The sequence below is a fragment of the Panthera pardus genome, unplaced genomic scaffold, assembly GCF_024362965.1.
Source record: "Panthera pardus isolate Hobbes unplaced genomic scaffold, ASM2436296v1 HiC_scaffold_6, whole genome shotgun sequence".
In the NCBI taxonomy this organism is placed as follows: domain Eukaryota; kingdom Metazoa; phylum Chordata; class Mammalia; order Carnivora; family Felidae; genus Panthera; species Panthera pardus.
The window spans coordinates 46,729,484-46,751,503 of NW_026526991.1; the positions used below are offsets into that span (position 1 = coordinate 46,729,484).

Genomic DNA, 22,020 nt, shown 5'->3' on the forward strand with positions numbered 1-22,020 from the left:
CTGACTGCACGTGAACCTCCCAGCCAACCCACAGAATTGTAAGAAATAATAAGTCATTGTGGTAGGGAGCCACTAGATTTTGGGTGGTTTGTTATGCAACCATAGGTACCTGATGCATGTGCCATGCCAAGATGTTCGGACTTTACTTTGAAAACCATGAGGAGTAACCGGATTAAATTCATGTTTTAGAAAAATTGCCTTGGCAGCAGCATGAGGAATAGGCTTGGAGTGGGGGCAGGTGGGAGGTGGAAGGACTGGTTAAAAGACTTTTGTGTTGTTGGAGCTGAGAAATCATGTGGATCTGAAGTAACACAGTGGCAGAGGGAAGGCAGACAAGAGTCACTGTGCATGACGGCAAATATAAGTTATAGTGTGTAAAAGAGAAATGCAAATTAGGAATTACTCACCGTTCTCAGGACTAAGTAAACAAGTGGATGGGAGTGCCCTTCACTAAGAGGGACTCTGGGAGGAAAAGAGAGCTTAATGTAACTGCGGAACATCTAAGAGGAGAGTACTGCAAGGAGTTGTGAACATTCAATGTTTAATGAATAAATTAGTATGATTAATCGGGGTGGGTACCATAGTGTTCTAGTCCAGCGATCTGTGGTCATATGGCATAATGTGAGTTGTCTCTAAGTCAAGTAAGTTTTCATGGTGTGAACTCATTTTCGTGATACTTCATCGGAATAGAAAGGAAAAGGAAAGATTTGCTGCGCCCCCAAATGCTCGCAAATCCACATGTGGTTCAGTTGATGTGCATTAATCTGTAATTCTCAGGAAATACCACTAGTATCTAGTGTTCCAATCTGAAAGCGCATTCTGAGGGTATCCAGAGGGTAGCGCCATGACACAAGTTCTCTCTCTTTGTCCTGCAGATTCTTCACTTACCTCCCCACCTGTAGAGTAAGGGGCTTCCCTAACTCCATGATAGAAAGAGTTGAGACTATCTCCAGGCCAGATATTTTGTCAGGTGGGCACAATCCACGATTTATTTTGTAATAAACTACAAAGGCTACAAACCATTTTAATATGCACATGTAAATACCGGCTTACCTTTGAAATTGATTAAAATAGCAAGTAAATGGCTGGGAACCAATCTCATCTTTCCAGTACTGTTGCCAATTCATGACACTTTCCAAGTTCTTCTGATTTTCTCTCTTACAGGGAGGAATATAGGAGCACTAACAAAACAGAACACAGAAAATAAAACTATTAGTCTACAAAATGTTGAGAGGTAGTCCTTTTTTTTAATAGAGAGATGGTATTATGCACATGGTAAATCTAATTCTGATCTACCTAATTTTTAATACAACCAAAGTGAAATTGTTAAACCATATATCAAATTTTCAATTTGGAACAATTACAGAAAATATTCCAATAACAAAAATGTAGCAAAAAATAATTTTCAGTAATTACAGTATGAGAATAGATTATAAACAATTAGATACAATGTAATAGCAAATTAAAAGCATAATATACTCTCTTTTTTCTGTGGGCCTGCCAAGCAAAAAAAAAAAAAAAAAGTTAATTTTTATCCCAAGTTGCTATCTATGGACCTTGATATTTTCCTCTTCCACTTTTAACTCCCAAATCAAGCACTTGGCTCTCCTCAGATGCTGCTCTCAACTGCTGAAACTCAAGCTTTCTTTTCTTACATTCTCTTGGACAATAAAATCAGCAGAAAAGTTCCTCCCCCAAGTACATAATCAATGCATTTTGCTAACCAATGCCTTTTCCTAGCGCTGCCTCTAACAAAGTAGTTCTCTCTGAAGGGACCCAATTACTCTAAGCAATTCAGAATCAGCAGATTTGGAAAATTATTCTTAACTCTAGATGTTAAAATTAACCATTAGCATTCTAATCCATTTTCTCTGATTCAGGTTTTTTTTTAAGGTTTTTTTTTTGGTTTTTTTTTTTTTTTTTTGGTTTTTTTTTTTTTAAGTAATCTCCACACCCAGCATGGGACAAAAACTCACGACCCTGAAATCAAGAATTGAACTCTCCACTGACTGAGCAAGCTAGATGCCCCTCCAATTCAGAGTTTTATAATAATGATGATCACAGTGCAAATTTACCCTTATCGAGTGTTTACAATATGCCAGCCACTGTAATAAATACTTAGCGGGCTTTAACCATGTGCTTCTTACAACAACCCTAAAATGATCTCTTATTTTACAGATGAGGAAACTGAGATTTCTGTCCACTCTACAGCTGGATGCTGGTGATTTTATCACATTCAACTCCCAGATGTTCTATCAAAGTTTCAGATGTTGAGAAGAAGAAAAACAAAACAAAACCAAACCAGTGACTTTATAGTAGAATTTGATTCGCATTATTTTACAGCATATAACTTGTCAACACCTTCCCACTATTTTCTGGTTAAAATAAAAACTTTTCAGTATGATGTACAACCCTCTTCAGGATCTGCCCTCCCCCTCCTGTGGGATGCAGCCATTTAGAAGCACACAGTCCCCAGATCTTCCACGTGCTATCACACCTACTGGCTGCTACATGCTCTTCTCTTTTCTTTTAATGCCCTTTTCCTTTTAGTCCCCTTCTTTCAAGATGCAGCTCTGGGGCATCTGTCTGGAGGAACCTTCTCTTCCTTACGTGACAGTTAAGTCCCCCTCATTTTTCCTGCCACAGGCATCATACCCCATGCAGCCACAGCTGTAATCACCGGATCCCACTGGTTTGTTTTCTATCAGCTTCCTCAATTTGCTGGCAAGTTGGAAGAGGGCTCTTTTTTTTTCCCCCTGCATCTTCACACTTAGGGCCATGCGTGGTAATAGTGAAATCTCAAAAATGCTGGTAGAATTAATAATAACACACTTATATAAGTTTTTTTTTTTTATTCAAGATGATGAAGCCATTTTCATAATAGTTAAATTTCTTTAAATTAATACAGAAATATTTTCAAATTTTAGTAAATTTGGTTACTTTCTGTTATATGTAACAAATCCACAACATGTTATGCAAATCTTATTTTAATGATTGGATAACTGGATCTTTACCTTCTGTACATACAGTTAGTGTTCTCTTAATAACAGTGTACGGACTTCAAGCGGTATTACAAAGCTGTAATCATCAAGACAGTAGGGTACTGGCACAAGAACAGACACTCAGATCAATGGAACAGAATAGAGAACCCAGAAATGGACCCACAAACATATGGCCAACTAATCTTTGACAAAGCAGGAAAGAATATCCAGTGGAATAAAGACAGTCTCTTCAGCACATGGTGCTGGGAAAACTGGACAACAACATGCAGAAGAATGAACCTGGACAACTTTTTTATACCATACACAAAAATAAACTCAAAATGGATGAAAGACTTAAATGTAAGACAGGAAGCCATCAAAATCCTTGAGGAGAAAGCAGGCAAAAACCTCTTTGAACTTGGCCATAGCAACTTCTTACTCAACACGTCTCTGGAGGCAAGGGAAACAAAAGCAAAAATGAACTACTGGGACCTCATGAAAGTTTTAAAAAGCTTCTGCACAGCAGAGGAAACAATCAGCAAAACTAAAAGGCAACCAACAGAATCAGAGAAGATATTTGCAAACGACGTATCAGATAAAGGGTTAGTATCCAAAATCTACAGAGAACTTATCAAACTCAACACCCAAAAAACAAATAATCCAGTGAAGAAATGGGAAGAAGACATGAATAGACACTCCTCCAAAAAAGACATCCAGATGGCCAACCGACACATGAAAAAATGCTCAACATCACCCGTCATCAGGGAAATACAAATCAAAACCACAATGAGATACCACCTCGCACCTGTGAGAATGGCTAACATTAACTCAGGCAACAACAGATGTTGGTGAGGATGTGGAGAAAGAGGATCTCTTTTGCATTGTTGGTAGGAATGCAAGCTGGTGCAGCCACTCTGGAAAACAGTATGGAGGTTCCTCAAAAAATTAAAAATAGAGGGGCGCCTGGGTGGCTCAGTCAGTTAGTGTCCAACTTCAGCTCAGGTCATGATCTCATGATTCATGGGTTCGAGCCCCGTGTCGGGCTCTGTGCTGACAGCTCAGAGCCTGGAGCCTGCTTCAGATTCTGTGTCTCCCTCTTTCTCTGCCCCTGCCCACTCACTCTATCTCTCTCTGTCTCTCACAAATGAATAAACATTAAAAAAAAAATTAAAAATAGAACTACCCTACAACCCAGCAATTGCACTACTAGGTATTTATCCAAGGGATACAGGTATGCTGATTTGAAGGGGCACACGTACCCCAATGTTTATAGCAGTACTATCAACTATAGCCAAAGTATGGAAAGAGCCCAAATGTCCACCGACGGATGAATGCATAAAGATGTGGTATATACATACAATGGAGTGTTACTCGGCAATCAAAAACAATGAAATCTGGCCATTTGCAACTATGTGGATGGAACTAGAGGGTATTATGCTAAGCAAAATTAGTCAATCAGAGAAAAAACAAATATCATATGACTTCACTCATATGAGGACTTTAAAACACAGATGAACCCAAGGGAAGAGAAGCAAAAATAATATAAAAACAGGGAGGGGGACAAAACAGAAGAGACTCATAAATATGGAGAACAAACTGAGGGTTACTGGAGGGCTTGTGGGAGGGGGGATGGGCTAAATGGGTAAGGGGAATCAAGGAATCTATTCCTGAAATCATTGTTGCACTGTGTGCTAACAACTCGGATGTAAATTTAAAAATAAATAAGTAAATAACAGTGTGACATATAAAGCTAAAGCTTTCTGTGAAATCCTGAATTTTGAATTCTGCCAAAGCAGCTGTTAGGCTTAGAAGCCATGGAGGCCAGTAGATAGGGCTCCAGTCCTACTATCTCTTGGGTGTTTGGACTGGAATAAATTACTTCTGTTTTCTGGACTTCATTTTTTCTCATCTGTAAAATCTCCAAAATAATTTCTAGCTCTATATTTCTATGATTCTCTTCTTGGAAGTACATCAAGATAGGACCCAGCAGAAGACAGGACTACACTGTTGCAGTATTTTTCCCAGAAGAGATCCTGAGCACTGGGGAAGTGGCTGGGAAGCCTGACTGAGCCAACCATTCCAGCCAGCAAAACGGACAGTTGTGGTAGGTCCTTTCTTGGAGACCTGTACTTAGCTTAGTGTTCATAAGCAGCCTTTGCCATGTTTTTATTACTTCCTCCAATGTGCTGGACATTTCCTTTACTTCTATTAAAACATTTTTTTTTTTTTCTATACCATGGTCAGTGAGTGTATCAAGTGAGAGTAGGTGGCACCTGATTGTGCTCTTTGAAGGGAAGAAGTGTGAAACAAAAATCCACTGGAGTGTTTTTTGCAATGGCTACGCTCAACACAAGGGGTTCACTAAACATTTTAGGGAATAACAACAAACACCAAATGTAATTAAGGCAGATTTTTAAATTTTGCAAATTAACTCAGTTTGAAGCCTTGCTATTTGTTTTTTGTTTTTTGGTTTTTTTTTTTTCGGGGGTGGGGGGGGGTGGGGGCGGGATGGGTTTAAAAGAAATGCCTCCACCAAATGACAATTCTATGATTTGACCAGAAGTCACATCCACATGTTTCTGGAAAGGTCAGATAAAAACTTTCAGTGAGTGAGTAGAGTGTGTAGTAGGTATGTTGTGGTTTCATATGGGAAAAAAGAAATATTCCTTGCCTTTAGGATACTTTTATAAGTTTATTTATTTTTGAGAGAGAGAGAGCACGCATGTGTGGGGAAGGGGCAGAGAGTTCCAGGCAGGCTCCAGGCTATCAGTGAGGAACCCATCTTGGGGCTCAATCCCACAAACTGTGAGATCATGACCTGAGCTGAAATCAAGAGTCAGACGCTTAACCTACTGGGCCACCCAGGCATCCTGCCTTTAGGATACTTTGAGATAGTGTTGGTGGATTTTTAGAAGCAAAGTTTTTTTTTTTTTTACATTGGGAAAAATGTCTGTAAACAAAATTCAAGTATTTTTTTCCATGCATCACATTCTTTCCAAGAGTATCATAGATGAAATAATGAGCTTAGGGGTGCCTAAGTGACTCAGTTGGTTAAGCAATTGATTCTTGGTTTCAGCTTAGGTCATGATCTCATGGTTCATGAGTTTGAGCCCCATGTTAGTCTCTGCGCTGACAGCATGGAGACTGCTTAGGATTCTCTCCTTCTTTCTCTGCCCTTCCCCTGCATGTGTTTCTCTCTCTCTCTCTCTCTCAAAGTAAACAAACATTAAAAAAACCCAAAACTATTAAAATATGAGTTATAATACTCTAGTAACTTCTAAAGCTCACATCGCCTTAAAAGGAAAATTTTTACTTTTTTTATATATAGAGAGAGACTGTGAGAGGGGTAGGAAAGCAGAGGGAGAGAGTGAGAATCTTAAGCAGGCTCCATGCTCAACAGCGAGCCTGACTCAGGACTCTTGATTTCAGCTCAGGTCATGATCTCATGGTTGGATCTCATGCAGGATCGAGCCCTGCATCAGCTATTAGCAAGGAGCCTGTTTGGGATTCTCTCTCTCCTCTCTCTCTCTGCCCCTCCCCCACTCATGCTGCCTCTCTCTCTCTCTCTCTCTGTCAAAACAAACAAATAATCATTCAAAAACAACAATAACAAAAAAGTTAAGTTCAAACCTTAAGTTCTTAAAACTCATTATTGTTCATTTTCTTGTACTTTGATTCTCCCATTAATTTGTCTTTTAAAATTTCTGTGAAGCCTAACTCAGATTCTCCCTAGATCCCTTCTCAATTCAGGTGGATCAGCGTAGATTAAGAATTTTAAAATAAGTAATAAATACCAATCCAAAGCAGTGTTCCAGGGGGGAAAAAATTGGAAATTCAGTCAGAGACTCCTTTCCTCTCTGGACTGTTCAGACCTGATGGGTTTCCAGGCACTATAACAGTCCACCATGAATAGCTCACCATTAGGGGAGGGGCACAAATGATAATGTAGACCACCATATCATCAGCAACATCACTTTCATCATCATGACTAATATTTATTGATTATATGTGAAGCATCTCATCACGGCAAATATACTTTAATCCAAGTGAGCAAATATTATAATCACCTATGTTTTACAGAAGAAAATGAGGGCAGAGGTTTAAGAAAACTTTCCCTCAGTCACAATGGCAAATGGGAAAGTTGGGATTCAGATTGCAGAGTGTCCTTAACCACTGCCCCACGCTGCGCCGTGTCTCTATCTCTAGGGCTTCCCACTTTTCTCTCTTTGGAGCTCCCTGCTTTGGGGGGAAGGAAGATGCCTTGACTTTTGCCTCCCTCTCTCAGAGAACCAGTGTAATGATTCTCTGGGAATGGAATTGGTGTAGCCCTCCCGAAGACTGATGGGTCAAGGCAGGCTGGGGCAAAGCTTTGTTTTCCCGGTACCTTCACAGAGAAGTGCATTGTAAGTCTTTGCTTGTTCCCTCCTCTCTCCATTTGGCTCCCGGGGTGGTTTTTGGTGCCATGGATGTAATTTCACTTAGGTGAATTTACAGACACGATGTCTTTGGTCATAGAGGACAATGAGCATTCCTTGGGAGAAACTTCTTCATTCAATTCTGATCTTTTTTGTTTCTCATTTGCAAAGGCAGCATTTCCCAATTTCTAATATTATCACCCAAATAACCTTCACTATTGTCTGTGTCATTTGCTGCCTAAACTTGCATGAAATCATTTTCTTTAAAAAGTGAAGACAAAAAGAAGAATGTGATAAAATATATTTGTTTGATGCCTACCTGGTAGAAAAAAATTTTTTGACTTTTGCATTTACGCACCAAGTTGACAGAATCGAGTGGGCTAAGACTTCAGTGAGTTTATTAAGGGAAGATACAATCATCATTTGATGTGGAATATTTGATTATGTACTTATTATGACTTATTTTTCCATTATCTTATTTTAGGGTTTATCAAGATTTATAATAGCATTCTTTGCAGCCTATCACAATGGATTTATATTTTAATAGTACCCTCTTGAGTGTGTTCTTTTGTGTCTTCAGGATTGCATTTCAATCATGTGGGCAGAGTAGGCAGAATTCACTTTCTTCCTTTACTGAATCATTTAAAAAACCATTGCACAATACATGTGATCCATTTAAACATCGGGGAGCGAGTCTATGTTAGACATTATCTAAGAAACAGAAATGGAGAAACTGTTTTTTTCTTCCAGTTTCTTTACTGACTTCAGTTGGTTAGGGAGGGTAGTATTGAAAGACATAATACTAGAATGGATTTAGCTGATTAAATAATTTCTGAAGTAAACTTGATTAGAAAATGAATTCTTGGGGCTCCTGGCTGGCTCAGTCAGTAGAGCCTGCAACGTTTTCCTTTTTTTTTTTTTACATTTTTTTTAACGTTTTTTATTTATTTTTGACACAGGGAGAGACAGAGCATGAACAGGGGAGGGTCAGAGAGAGGGAGACACAGAATCCGAAACAGGCTCCAGGCTCTGAGCTCTCAGCACAGAGCCCGACGCAGGGCTCAAACTCACGGACTGCGAGATCATGACCTGAGCTGAAGTCGGCCGCTTAACTGACTGAGCCACCCAGGCGCCGCCCCCCCCCTTTTTTTTTTTTTTTAGAGAGAGGGCAAAAGTGAGCAAGGGGCAGAGAGAGAAAGAGAGAGAGAGAGGGAAGTGGGGCTCATCCGAAGCAGGGCTCAAGCACATAGGATGCAGGGCTTGAGTTCACAAACCACAAGATCATGACCTAAGCAAAAGTCAGATGCTTAACCGACTAAGCCACTCAGGTGCCCCTAGAGTATGCAACTTTTCTGATCTTGGGGTCGTGAGTTTGAGCCCCACGTTGGAGAGATTCCTTTAAAAAAATTGTTTTTAATTAAAAAAAAAAAACGAAAATGAATTCTTGAAACATTATCTACTGGAACATGGGTCTAATTATATTTTATCCTATAATTCCCCATTTTCTGAAATCCTGTAAGATATATGTGTCAGCTATGATGTGTAACTTGAATGACAGTTTGGGACGATATAAATGTATAATCAGGAAAACACTGTGGAATAAAAAGTGTAACTGAGCCATTTATAAACTCCATAATGTTCCATATGCCTCGACTTCATTAATTGTGTATATGCACACACCTTATGAATGCACGTTAACTTAACAAACACATACAAAATTACATGTCAGCTAAAAAAAAAAAAAATTAAATTCTAGGGCAGGTGGCTCCAGAATCTGTATCCATACCTGAAAGCTAAATGAAAATAATCTTGTGGAAGAACTTGAAGATCAAACAAATGGCTTAGAAAACAAAAAGTAAGGCTGACTAAGAATAGGAGAAGCTACAGTAAGTTCTTCGGAGAGAACATGGTGCCCAGCCTACAGCGTGTTTGTCAAAGTCTGTCCCAAAGACCACCTGGATTGTTCATCAAAAAGGGCCACCCTCCCGAGAGTCTGATTCAGTCAGACCAGGAATCTGTATTATTAACAGCTCTCCTTCACCCTTGGAATGACACATTTTTAGGATTGATAATTTAAGCAACAAGCCATTCTTGACTGCTGAGTACAGGACAGTGTGCAAAGAGGAGATATTACTCACCCTTTATTTGTCTCTTCCCTTCCTTCCCAGGAGCGTGTCTTGTAGTAGTAGCATGAGTAGTAGCTTATTCACAAAGTGCTTTGTGATTACAAAAGAAGAAGTGGAGATCTTGGCTTTGGGGGTATGATAGAGGCTTCGCAAAAGAGATGATTTTGATTTGTGTTTTTTAGGTTGAACAGGAGTTTGCTTCTCAGAGAATGGGTGGGGAAGGTGATATTCTGAGAAGAAAAAATGGAATGTGCAATGACTTTGTGCATAAATGTTCCAGAAAGACTGAGTCATCTAATGTGCTTGGAGGATAGAGGGCATGGGGGATGGAGTTGAGAAATGCCCAATTATCTGAACTACTACTCACTAAAAATTGCTTCTCTCTCCTTAAATGCTTCAATGAGAAACTGCTTGCTACCTCCTGCAGAGTATTCCCACCCACCCACAAATTTATTGTCATGTGTTGATACTATCTGCATTCTGTAATTCAGTAATATTCATTTAACTTTCAGATTCAAGCAGACTGTTAAGGTTGGTGGTACTATTAAAACTGAGAAAAGTTTCAAATAACATTCCACTTTCAAGAGAAAACAGTTCATTCAGCTTTAGAGTTAGAAAATAAAAATACCGTGTCTACTATTTAAGTGTAAATAGAAAAAGTCAAACCAAAACAAGAAGTTTTAACCCGGAAAAAGCTCAATAGTTATTATTTATAACAAGCATGACAGTACATGTAAAAATGTGTTCAATGGCATATGACTGTAACTTAAAATCTTTGAGATGACCAATCCTCATGACCACACAGAACACTGAAATGAAATAAAACTTTCTTAAATTTCATGCATGCATTCAGATATGCTCATTGATGGCATTATTTATGTATTGTATTGTATACTGTAAAGTGCACACATTTTAATGTGTGTATACATATTTAATGAAATATGACAACCACCATTTGTTTGAAAAAGACCAACAAACCCTATCCATGCTAAGTCCACTTTAACCAGGATTGATTATGTTGATAAGAACTTGATGTTTCCGGGGCGCCTGGGTGGCACAGTCGGTTAAGCATCTGACTCTTGATCTTGGCTCAGGTCATGATCTCACAGTTTCTGAGTTTGAGTCCCACATACAGCTCTGCACTGATAGTGTGGAGCCTGCTTGAGATTCTGTCTCTCCTTTTCTATGCCCCTTCCCCACTTGTGTGCGTGTTCTCTCTCTCTCTCTTAAAATAAATAAAGTTAATTAAAAAAAAAACAAAAACTTGATGTTTCCTACTTGTGGCAGAATGAGTTTTCCAAAGATGGCTGCACCAATATGTATCCCATTTCCTAAGCCATTTCATAAGTCAATGTGACATTGACACTCTTCTCAGTGTACAGCTTTATCTTTCCTTCTTTAGAACATGGATGAGTCTATGATCCTGTGTGACTTCCAAGGCTAACTCAGAAAAGGTGACATAGCTTCTGCCCATAACTCTCTCTCTTGGGAACGTCTGCCCTTAGAATCCAGACACTATTCTGTGAGGAAGCCAAAACTGCCCTGTGCAGAGAGATCACACTATAAGGCTGGTGTGGAGAGGAACCGAGACGCCCCACCCAATAGCCAGCATCAACTACCTGATATATGAGTAAATGAACCTTCAGATGATTCCAGTGTCCAGCCTTTGGGTATTCCACTGGGACCTCAGACGTCATGAAGCATAGATAAGCTGTCCCCTTTGTGTCCTAAATCTCTGACCCACAGAATTTGTGAGCATAATAGAAATGATTTAATCCACAGGAATCTTTGACAGTGGCTAACAGATCATAGGACCCCTAGGACTAAAAAGGTGAACACCCTTTAAGGTTCTCCTTGATCTACATACCTGAAAACACCTGAGGTTTGGTGAAATGTAGTCTAATGGGTCACTGTGACACAAGACAGGGCTCCTCATCCAATCCTCAGGCCAAAAGCTCCTTGAATGAAGGGAAGGCTGGGAAGGCCCTCTGAAGTAGCACCTACCAAAAATCTAACCTTTCCCCAGAGAACATGCAGACATTTACCAGAGTAGCCGTGCAGTGTGGAAAGGGTAGACACTTATTTTATTTTTCAAGATTTTAATTCCAGTGTAGTTAACATACAGGTGTACAATATAGTGATTGAACTACAGCAAATAAACTTACCACTGGAACCTATCCTCTGGCGACTGATCTGGCAAATGCTATTTTCTCCATTCTTGTGGACAAAGAGCACCAGAGACAGCTACACTTTTACCTGGTCGAGATGGTGTAGACTTTCCAGACTTATTCAGGATTGTCCTACTCAGCACTACCTCAACTTTCTTTGGTTCTTATGCTCTGCTCTGCAGTAGAACATAACAGAACAGTATACATTGATGATATCAGGCTGATGACTGGACCTGGAAGCAGGGAGAACATGGTGCCCTAGATTCCTTGGTAGAGAACAGATGTGCCAGTGATTGGGAAGTTCGGGACCTGCCACCTCAGCTATGCTTCCGGGAGGCTAGTGGTCTAGGGAATTTCTGGATACCCCTTCCAAGGTAAACGACAAACTGCTGCATCTTTCACCCCTTAAAAATAAGGGTCACAATGTTTGGTGGACTTCCTTATATTTTGGTGGACACATATATATCCACTTTTGAGATCGCTACTCTGGCCCCTTTACTGAGTAACCCCCAATACCACCAGCTTTCCGTGGCAGCCAGGGCAGGAGAACCCACTCCAGCTGCTCCAGGCTACAGAAAGCCCTGTCAATTCACCTCTTTGGCCCAGGGCCTCCAACAGTCTATGAGGTCTCTGCCAGATTGGGGGGTACATGGAGCCCACCAAGAGCCCTGATAACATAAAGCAAACCTATGCTTTCTTTGGAGAATATTTCCTTCTAAGAGACCACTGACTTACTGCTGAGTGCCAGTAGGATCTGGATGCCTGAACACGGAACATCATTACCATGCTATCCACTGGACACTGGGCTTTTTGACCCACTGAAACATAACGGTGGAGTTTACAGGGCTGAAGCAGGTAGTGCTGGGAAACAAGTTTCATAAGCAAATGGCTCACACTCCCAATGCACCTTCTCTTTTTTATACTATCACCTTTCCCAACCTGTCCTAATAAACAGTTGCTTACAAGGCCTGTTTTTCTACTACTGGGATATACGTACCCCCAGGAGTACTCTGCAGTGTGCTGGTGGGTATTTAAAGCCTTTGACCAGTTTGGGTAGATGAAGAAATCTGGCCTCAGGGAGCATAACTCTGAGGAGAACTTCCGATTGTTTCTCTCATAAGAAATGAAGTTGAAGGTACAGACCTACACTGATTTACGCACACTGCCAAATAAATCACAAACTGCGTTTTGATTAAAGGAATGAGACTGTGTTTAAATCATCAGAAACAGAACTCTGATCAAAACATGAAATCTAGAAGTTGTATTTCCCATGCATCCCTTCTCAGGAAGCTGCTTGAGGATGTATCCACCAAAACAACAGTATAAACCAAGAAAAGAGGACCACACTGGGTCAAGGAAACAGAGTACTCAACATGGGAGAAACACAGCAGGCCTAAGGCGTAACCAGTTCAATTTGGGGCAGTAGCAGGCTGAAGGAATCCAGAATGGTATCCCAGGAAATTTCTTTAAAAAGAAAAACGTGTAACTAAATGGTCACCTATTCTGAATAACCATATGAAAAACGGTGTACAAAAGTGGCTTTACAATTCTTTGGGAAAATTAAGAGAAAGGGTCATAGGAAAGTAAGAAATTAGGAGACGAGGACTATCAGCTCAAGGAAAATAAACAGTTATAGAAATGAGCAATAATTTACATAGTTAAAATATGTTAATGCCCAGTATTAATGTAGCCAAAAGTTAGGATAGAACCGTATTTAAAGAATGAAGGGCAGAAGACTAGGGTGGGATGGGATGGTGTAAGAAAGCTAAATCCTCACATTCCATCATAGGGTCAATAGCATCTAAAATATACACATCAGAGCCTACTATTGGGAAACATGGAGATAAATATTAGAGAAAAAATAAACTAAAAATATTTAGTTGTGTCTGCATTGCAAAAGGGATCGAGACAAAGGAATCTCAATAAAGAAATACCCCCTACTAATAAAGTTATAGCACAATTTGATTTTTAAGCCTATGCTCATAATAATAATAGCAAATATTCATCAAAGGCTTACCATGTGTGAAGCACTATTCTAGATGTTTCACACATATTAACTTACTTAATCCTGATAACTTGATGAGATAGGTACTATTATAGTCTTCATTTTAAAGATGAAAAAACTGAGGCAGACATGTTAAGTAATTTCCAAGGTCATACTGCTATTTTGATTAAGATTTAATTTTAAAAAAGCATAATAGATACACAAGGTAAAAATGCAAATACTGGGAAAGGGTACAAGCTGAAATGTCTTTCTCTGACTTTGATCCTGACCCCCAGACAAACATGCTTAACAGTTGTACATTCTTCTGATATTTCCTACATTTTATTTTAACATAAATGTGAGCACACTCTTCTCTGTTTTGCCCTTTGTTTTTCATTTAACAATATATCTTGGTGCTGCCATATCTGCATATAGAGATCTATCTCATTCTTTTTTGAATTTTACTACATGGATATGCAAGAATTATTAATTAAAGGTGTTTCCAGTCTTTTGCAATTCCAAAAAAGCAACAAACTTCCTTTTACAGGCATCTACACATACATGAGAACAGGAAAAATCAAAGTGTGTCTACATTCAAAACTTATGACTACAGGGGCGCCTGGGTGGCTCAGTCAGTTAAGTGTCTGACTTCAAGTCATGATCTCACAGTTCATGAGTTAGAGCCCCACTTTGGGCTCTGTACTGACAGCTCAGAGCCTGGAGCCAGCCTTGGATTCGGTGTCTCCTTCCACCCTGCCCCTCCCTCGCTCTCTCTCTCAGGAATAAACATTTAAAAATTAAAAAAACAAAAACAAAAACAGGGGCTTCTGGGTGGCTCAGTCCGTTGAGCGCTCGACTTCGGCTCAGGTCATGATTTCACAGTCTGTGGGTTCGAGCCCCACGTCGGGCTCTGTGCTGACAGCTCAGAGCCTGGAGCCTGCTTCCAACCCTGTGTTTCCCTCTCTCTCTGCCTCTCCCCCACTCTCACTTTGACTCACTCTGTCTCTCAAAAATAAATAAATGTAAAAAAAATTTTTTTTTTAATTAAAAAAACAAAAACAAAGAACACTTACGGCTATAGTGTTGCAAAGAGATTGTGCCATCTGCATTTCTGCTAGCAGTTTATGAGAGTACCTATTCCCATGTCCTTTAAAAAATAAAAAATAATCTGGTACAATTAAACATTCTGATAGGTGAAATATGGGACTTCTTGTGTGAATTTGCATTTTTATTTATTTTTTTTTTATTTATTTTTTTTTTCAACGTTTATTTTATTTTTGGGACAGAGAGAGACAGAGCATGAACGGGGGAGGGACAGAGAGAGAGGGAGACACAGAATCGGAAACAGGCTCCAGGCTCCGAGCCATCAGCCCAGAGCCCGACGCGGGGCTCGAACTCACGGACCGTGAGATCGTGACCTGGCTGAAGTCGGACGCTTAACCGACTGCGCCACCCAGGCGCCCCGAATTTGCATTTTTAAATAGAGGTAATGATTTTTCCATATTTTTAAAACTATTTGTATTTATTTTCTGCAAACTGACTATCCATGATCTCTGCCCATTTTGGTTATTTTCTAAGAGTCTTTACATGGAAGAAAATCAATCTTCATCACACATTGCCAATTTCCTTCCTCGTTTTGTCTCTTTTGACCTAATTTGTGGTATGTTTGCTATATAGCCATATGTAACTTTTAAGAGCGCAATCTGTGAAAATTTATGCAATTAGACCCACATCAATGACAAACTCATTACCACTGTTATCTCACTTAGGATTTTACATAAATATTCTTTTTTTTTTTTTACATAAATAAATATTCTTAAGCAAAGCTGTCCCATAATTTCCATCTGTACATGTATGTTATCATAGGAGTTTTTTTTTTTTTTAAGTTTATTCATCTATTCTGAGAAAGAGAGAAAGCGCAAGCAGGGAGGGGCAGAGAGAGAGAGAGAGAGAGAGAGAGAGACAGGGAGAGAGAGAATCCCAAGCAGGCTCCACACTGTCAGCTGTCAGCGAAGAGCCTGATGCAAGAGGCTCGAACTCATGAAGCATGAGATCATGACCTGAGCTGCAGTCAGTTGCTCAACCGAGTCACCCAGGCACTCCCGTAGGTGTTTGTTTCAATGTAATCCTAAAATTATTTTAAAAATTTCAGAAGTTTTCCTTGTTTCTGTGTGCTTTGGCAGAGTTTAAAATAGGATTAACGTTATCTGTTTTCATACAATTGAACTGGAAGCATTTGCAATTGGGAGTTTCTTTGTAAGATTAGTGAGATTACACTAATTACAACTAAATTGTAATTCTTCACTGAACTGCCTGCTCATGCTTGCCTTGTGTGTTAGTCAGGGCTCTCTAGAAAAACAGGACCAATAGAATATATGCTGACATATAATAAGAGATTTACTATGAGGCATTGGCTCATGTGATAAGGGAAGCTGAGAAGTGCCACAATCTACTGCCCACAAGATGGAGACCCAGGAAAGTGGGTGTTGTAATTCAGTGGAAGTCCAAAGGCCCCAGGTCACAGCAATACCAATGTCATGTTCCAGCTCCAGCAGAGAGCAAATTTGCCCTTGCTCTGCTTTTTCGTTCTATTTAAGCCCTCAACAGATCAGATGATGTCCACCTGCATTGGTGAGGATGAATCTTCCTTACGGAGACTACTGATTCAAATGCTATTCTCTTCCAGAAACACGCTCACAGATGCACCTAGAAATAATATTTTACCAGCTCTCTGGGCATTCATTAGCCCAGTGAAGTTGGCACATAAAATCAACCATCAAACCTCGTGTTCCACTGAAGAGATGGTCATTTATTGCTAAGAGCTCTTCACTTGTTGTTTTGAATCATTTCTCAACCAGTGTGAATATTCTCTCAAATTTGTCATTTTTCTTTAGATTGTTATGTTGATGTTTTGGGTTTCACGCTGAGCACGGAACCTGCTTAGGATTCTCTCTCCCTCTTTCTCTGCCCCTCTCCTTGCCAGTACTCTCTCTCTCTCTCAAAATAAATAAACATGTATTTAAAAAAATAAATTGTAATGTTGGTTTATTTAAAGCTTTTCTTTATTATGTCATTAAACAAATCAGTGCATTCCTGCAGAAATTTATGATTTCTGCCCTTAGTGTCATGTTTAGAAAGGCTTGTACTGCCCCCCCAAATTATGTAAATATTTACCTATATTTATTATAATTACCTATTACCTATATTTATTATAACAATAATATGTATTATATAATATATATATAATATATATATAACATAATATATATATAATATATATATAACAATAATATGTATTATATAATATAATATATATTATTTTCAAAGACCAAAATGTTGTTCCATCAAAATTATAATGTTATTTAAATGTTATATAATGTTATTTAAATACAATAATATGTATTATATAATATATATATAATATATATAACATAATATATATATAATATATATATAACAATAATATGTATTATATAATATAATATATATTATTTTCAAAGACCAAAATGTTGTTCCATCAAAATTATAATGTTATTTAAATTAAATTTATATTTTATTTTTATTAAACATTTTTCCAAATAATTTTTGAGTTGGGAGTTTCTTTGTAAGATTAGTGAGATTACACTAATTGCAACTAAATTGTAATTCTTCACTGAACTGCCTGCTCATGCTTGCCTTGTGTGTTAGCCAGGGTTCTCTAGAAAATTTATTTGGAAAATTAGTATTTTTAAATATATATTTTTCTAAATAATAGGGAAGCTTTAACATCATTTATTGAAGACGCCCCTTTATGAGTTACTTGAAATGCCAAAATTTGCAAAGCAACTCTCCTTTTAACATTCTTTTCTGGTAACAGCTTTATTGAAATATAATTCACATACCAGTCAATTCACCCATCTAAAATGTATAACTCAAAAAAACTTAAAAGAATAAAATGTATAATTCAGTGGTTTTTAATAGAGTCACAGAAGTGTGCAATCACTGCCACAAAAGTTTTAGAATGCTTTCATCACCCCAAGAAGACACCCTGTACACATCTGAATATATTTTTATGTGCTTATTGGCCATCTGTATACTTCTTTAAAAAATATCTACTCACACCTCTTGCCTATCTTTCAATTGGGTTATCTGCCCCCCCTTTTTAAAAAATTTTTTTAAACGTTTATTTATGTTTGAGAGACAGAGAGAGATAGAGCAAGAGTGGGGGAGGAGGAGAGAGAGGGAGACACAGAATCCAAAGCAGGCTCCAGGCTCTGAGCTGTCAGCACAGAGCCTGACATGGGGCTCGAACCCACGAACTGTGAGATCATGACCTGAGCTGAAGTTGGATGCTTAACCAACTGAACCATCCAGGCACCCCTAGTTATCTGCCTTTTTAATTGTTATTGTTGAGTTATAAAAGTTCTTTATACATTCTGGATATTCAATCTTTATCAGATATGTGATGGGCAAATATTTTCTCTCATTCTGTGATTGTCTTTCTACCTTTTTGATGTTGTCCTCTGAAACTCAAGTGTTTAATTGTGTTTGAGTCCAATTATCAATTTTTCCTTTGGTTGCTTGTGTTATTCGTGTCATATTTAAAAAATTGCCTAATTCAAAGTCATAAAGATTTACACTTACATTTTCCTCTAAGAGCTTTACAGTTTTAACTCTTACATTTAGGTTTCTGATCCATTTTAAGTTAGTTTTTATAAATGGTGTGAGGTAGGAGTCCAACTTCATTCTTTTGCATGCATACAGTTGTTCCAGTGCCATTGGTTGAAAAGACTGTTCTTTCCTTGTTGAATGCTCTTGACACAATTTCCAAAAATCAATTACTCTTAAATGTACTCATTTACTTCTGGACTTTCAATTCTACTCCTTAGATTGGTATGTCTATCCTTATGCCAATACCATATGTCTTGATTATTGTAGATTTCTAGTAAGTTTTAAAATTGGAAAGTATGAGTCTTCCACCATTAGTCTCTTTCTTTTTTTTTTTAAGATCATTTTAGCTACCCTGAATCCCTTAAATTTCCATATGAACTTTAGGATCAGTTGGTCAATTTCTGCAAACAAAAATCCAGTTGAATTTTTGATAGGGATTATAATCAATCTGTAGATGAATTTGGGAAGTGTTGCCATCTTTACAATATTAAGTCTTCCAATCCACAGACAAAAGATATCTTTCCATTTATTTAGGTCTTCTTTAATTTCTCTTGATAGTGTTTTATAGCTTTCAAGGTACAAGTCTTTTGCTCTTTTGTTAGAAATACTCTTTTGTGAAATACATTCCTAAGTAATTTATCATTTTAATAATATTGTAAATAGAATTGTGTTCTTAATTTCATTTTTAGATTGTTCATTGTTAGTGTATAAAAATACAATTGATTTTTGTATATTGATCTGTATTCTGTAACCTTGCTGAATTTATTATGTCTGACAGATGGGTTTTTTGTTTGTTTTGTTTTTGGTGGATTCTTTAGGAGTTTCTTTATACAAGATCACATGATTTGTAAATAGTTTTATGTCTTCCTTTCCAATCTGGCTGTCTTTTTACATTTTTTCCTTACCTAACCGTCCTAGATAGAACTTCCAACATCAAACAGGGGTGGCGAGAGCAGACATCCTTGTCTTATTTCTGATCTTAGGGGGAAAGCTTTCAGTCTTTCACCATTTATTAGCTATTCGTAGTAGCCCTTTATCAAGTTGAGGAAGTTCTCGGCTATTCCTAGTTTGATTTTTTTTTTAATCATGAGAGGATTTTGTTAAATGTTTTTTCTGCATATACTGTAATAATCATGTGATTTCCATCCTTTAGTCTATTAATATGATGTATTAATTACATTGGTTGATTTTAGCATGTTGGACCAACCTGCATTCCTGGAATAAATCCCACTTGATCATGGTATATAATCACAAACTCTTTCAAACAATAGAAGAGGGAACACTTCCCAACTAATTCTATTACCATGATACCAAAGTCAGACAAAGACATCACAAGAAAACTACAGACCAATACACCTGATAAATACAGATGCAAAAATCCTCAACTAAATGCTAGTAAACCAAATAAATCTAGGAACATATAAAAAAAGGATTAAATACCATGACCAAGTTAGGAGAAAGGGGAATGAGTACTAATGTGTACGGGATTCCTTTTGGGAGTGATGAAAATATTCTAAAATAAGATAGTGATAACGATTGCACAGTTTTGTGAATATACTAAAAACTGTACCTGTTGAAAGGGCAAATATCATTTTATGTGAATTACATGCCATTAAAAAAAAGAAAGAAAGCTGCTTTCCATCTATTTTCTCTTTTTCCCCTTTCCTACTGCCTAAAAGACATGATCAAGTTAGTAAAAGCATCCTAAGAGATTGTAGAGCAACAAGACAGTAGGAACCTGGGTCTTTGGATGACCTTCCACATTCAAAGTCTGGCACAGCCCCATGGATTATGTACAGGCTCAGACATTTATAACAGAAAAAAAGAAAAGAAAAGAAAAGAAACTAGTACTTACTTTGTTTAGGTCACTGTGATTAGGTTCCTGTTAAAGCATCCCATCCAATATCCTAATTCTATTAGGTTGTTTCTACATTTCACTACTACACACAATTCTGCAATGAAATACCCCATATATACATTTCCTTGGATATGTGTTAGAGTTCTTTAGAGTAGATACCCTGAAGTGAAATTGTCAGGTTTTCAGATATGCACAGCTTCAGTTACACTTAATATGTTTGATTATTTCCCTAAATGGTTGAACCAATTTCCTAGCAATGGGTAAAACTTACCATTTTCTTCAATCCTCACCAACATTTGGTCATATGAAGCATATTAAGTTTTTCCAAAATGATGGGTGTGAAATGGTGTCCTGTTATTGTTGCCTTCTGAATTTCCCTGAGATTAGTGGAATTGAGCATCTTTTCACATTTATTGATCTTTGAGTTTCTTTTATGAATTGCTTGTACATATCTTTTGCTCATTTTCCCATTATATCATACACCATTGTCTTAATGATTTGTAGACATTTTCATTTTTGTTTATTACTGTTTTGCCATTATCTTGCACTAATATTTAGCTTTATTTCCGCTTAGTTTACAATAATTTTAGTCATATAGAAATTGTTATTTTAACGTGCTCAAATGTGTCACTATTTCCTCTTATTTGTTTAGTCTCATTTAAGAAAATATTTAAGTCTCTGTCATAAAGATATTTTCCCAAGCTTCCTCCTGAAAGTTTTATAGTTTTCTTTTCATATTTAGTTTTTCTTCCATTTGGAACTGGATTTTATGAGTGTGAAGTATGTGTCAGATTGTCTTTTTCATGTACAGCTAATTGACTCATTCTTTCCCTGAAGAGTTTTCCACATCTTCTATGTTTTTCAGTAAAATTTAATAATTGCTAATTTAATTTCTCTAAGGATACACTCTTTACCATTTCACTTTTAAAATTTGTCAAGGTTTATTTTATGACCCTGAATATGACGTTTTTGTAAATATTACATGAGCACTTAAAATAGTGTACACCTTGCTACAACTTAATATACTATTCTATATGTCAGTTGTCAGTCATTAAACATTTTATTTAAATCTATCATATAGGTGTCAATATTACTTTTGTCTGATTGTTTATTAGTCACAGAGGTGTGTTAAAATCTCTCACTCTCATGATAGACTTGTGTATTTCTCCACTGAGGTGTTTTATTTTTTTTAATGTATTTTGAGGCTGTATTTTTAGGTATATCCCAATATAGAATTGCTATATTACATTGGATTTTTTTATAATTACAAAGTGTCCCTCCTTTTTATCTAGTAACAAATTTTTGCCTCAAAGTCTACTATATTTCATATAATACAGATACTCCAGCTTTTCTTTTCCTGTTTTGGTTGATGTTTGTATGTATATTCTCCCATCTTTTAACTTTCAACCTTTCTGTGTCCTTATATTCTATGTGTGACTCTTGAAAACAGCATATGTTTGGGTTTGTTTGTTTTTTTCCAGTCTACAATCTCTGTCTTTTAAGTGGAAGTTAATCCACTTACATTTAATATAATTACTTATAAATTGGCATTTAAATCTATCTTATTATTTTTTTGTTGGTGTTCTACTTGTCTACATTTCTTCTTCTCCTTGCCTTCTTTTGGACTGTTTGCTTTATATTATTTCATCTTCCCCACCTATTTATACATTCTTTTACTTTACAAATTCTTGAACTTCAACATAGAACTTCTAAGTCAGAAACTGGGGTGGAGTTTATGATTCAGTGGGCCTAAGATGAGACTTGAGAATGTGAATTTCTAGCAAATTCACAGTGCTCAGCATGGAGCCTGATGCAAGGCTTGAGATCATGACCTGAGC

At 37.5% G+C, this 22,020-nt stretch overlaps 1 protein-coding gene across 1 annotated transcript in view; it reads right to left on the bottom strand.

The window, feature by feature from the left end:
- Positions 1-22,020, bottom strand: part of KCNMB4 (potassium calcium-activated channel subfamily M regulatory beta subunit 4) — a 62,205-nt gene that overhangs the window by 33,051 nt on the left and 7,134 nt on the right. Inside the window, exon 2 of the mRNA XM_019455090.2 lies at positions 1,054-1,181. Coding sequence (XP_019310635.1) covers positions 1,054-1,181 — 128 coding nt within the window. The remainder of the gene's footprint in view (positions 1-1,053; positions 1,182-22,020) is intronic.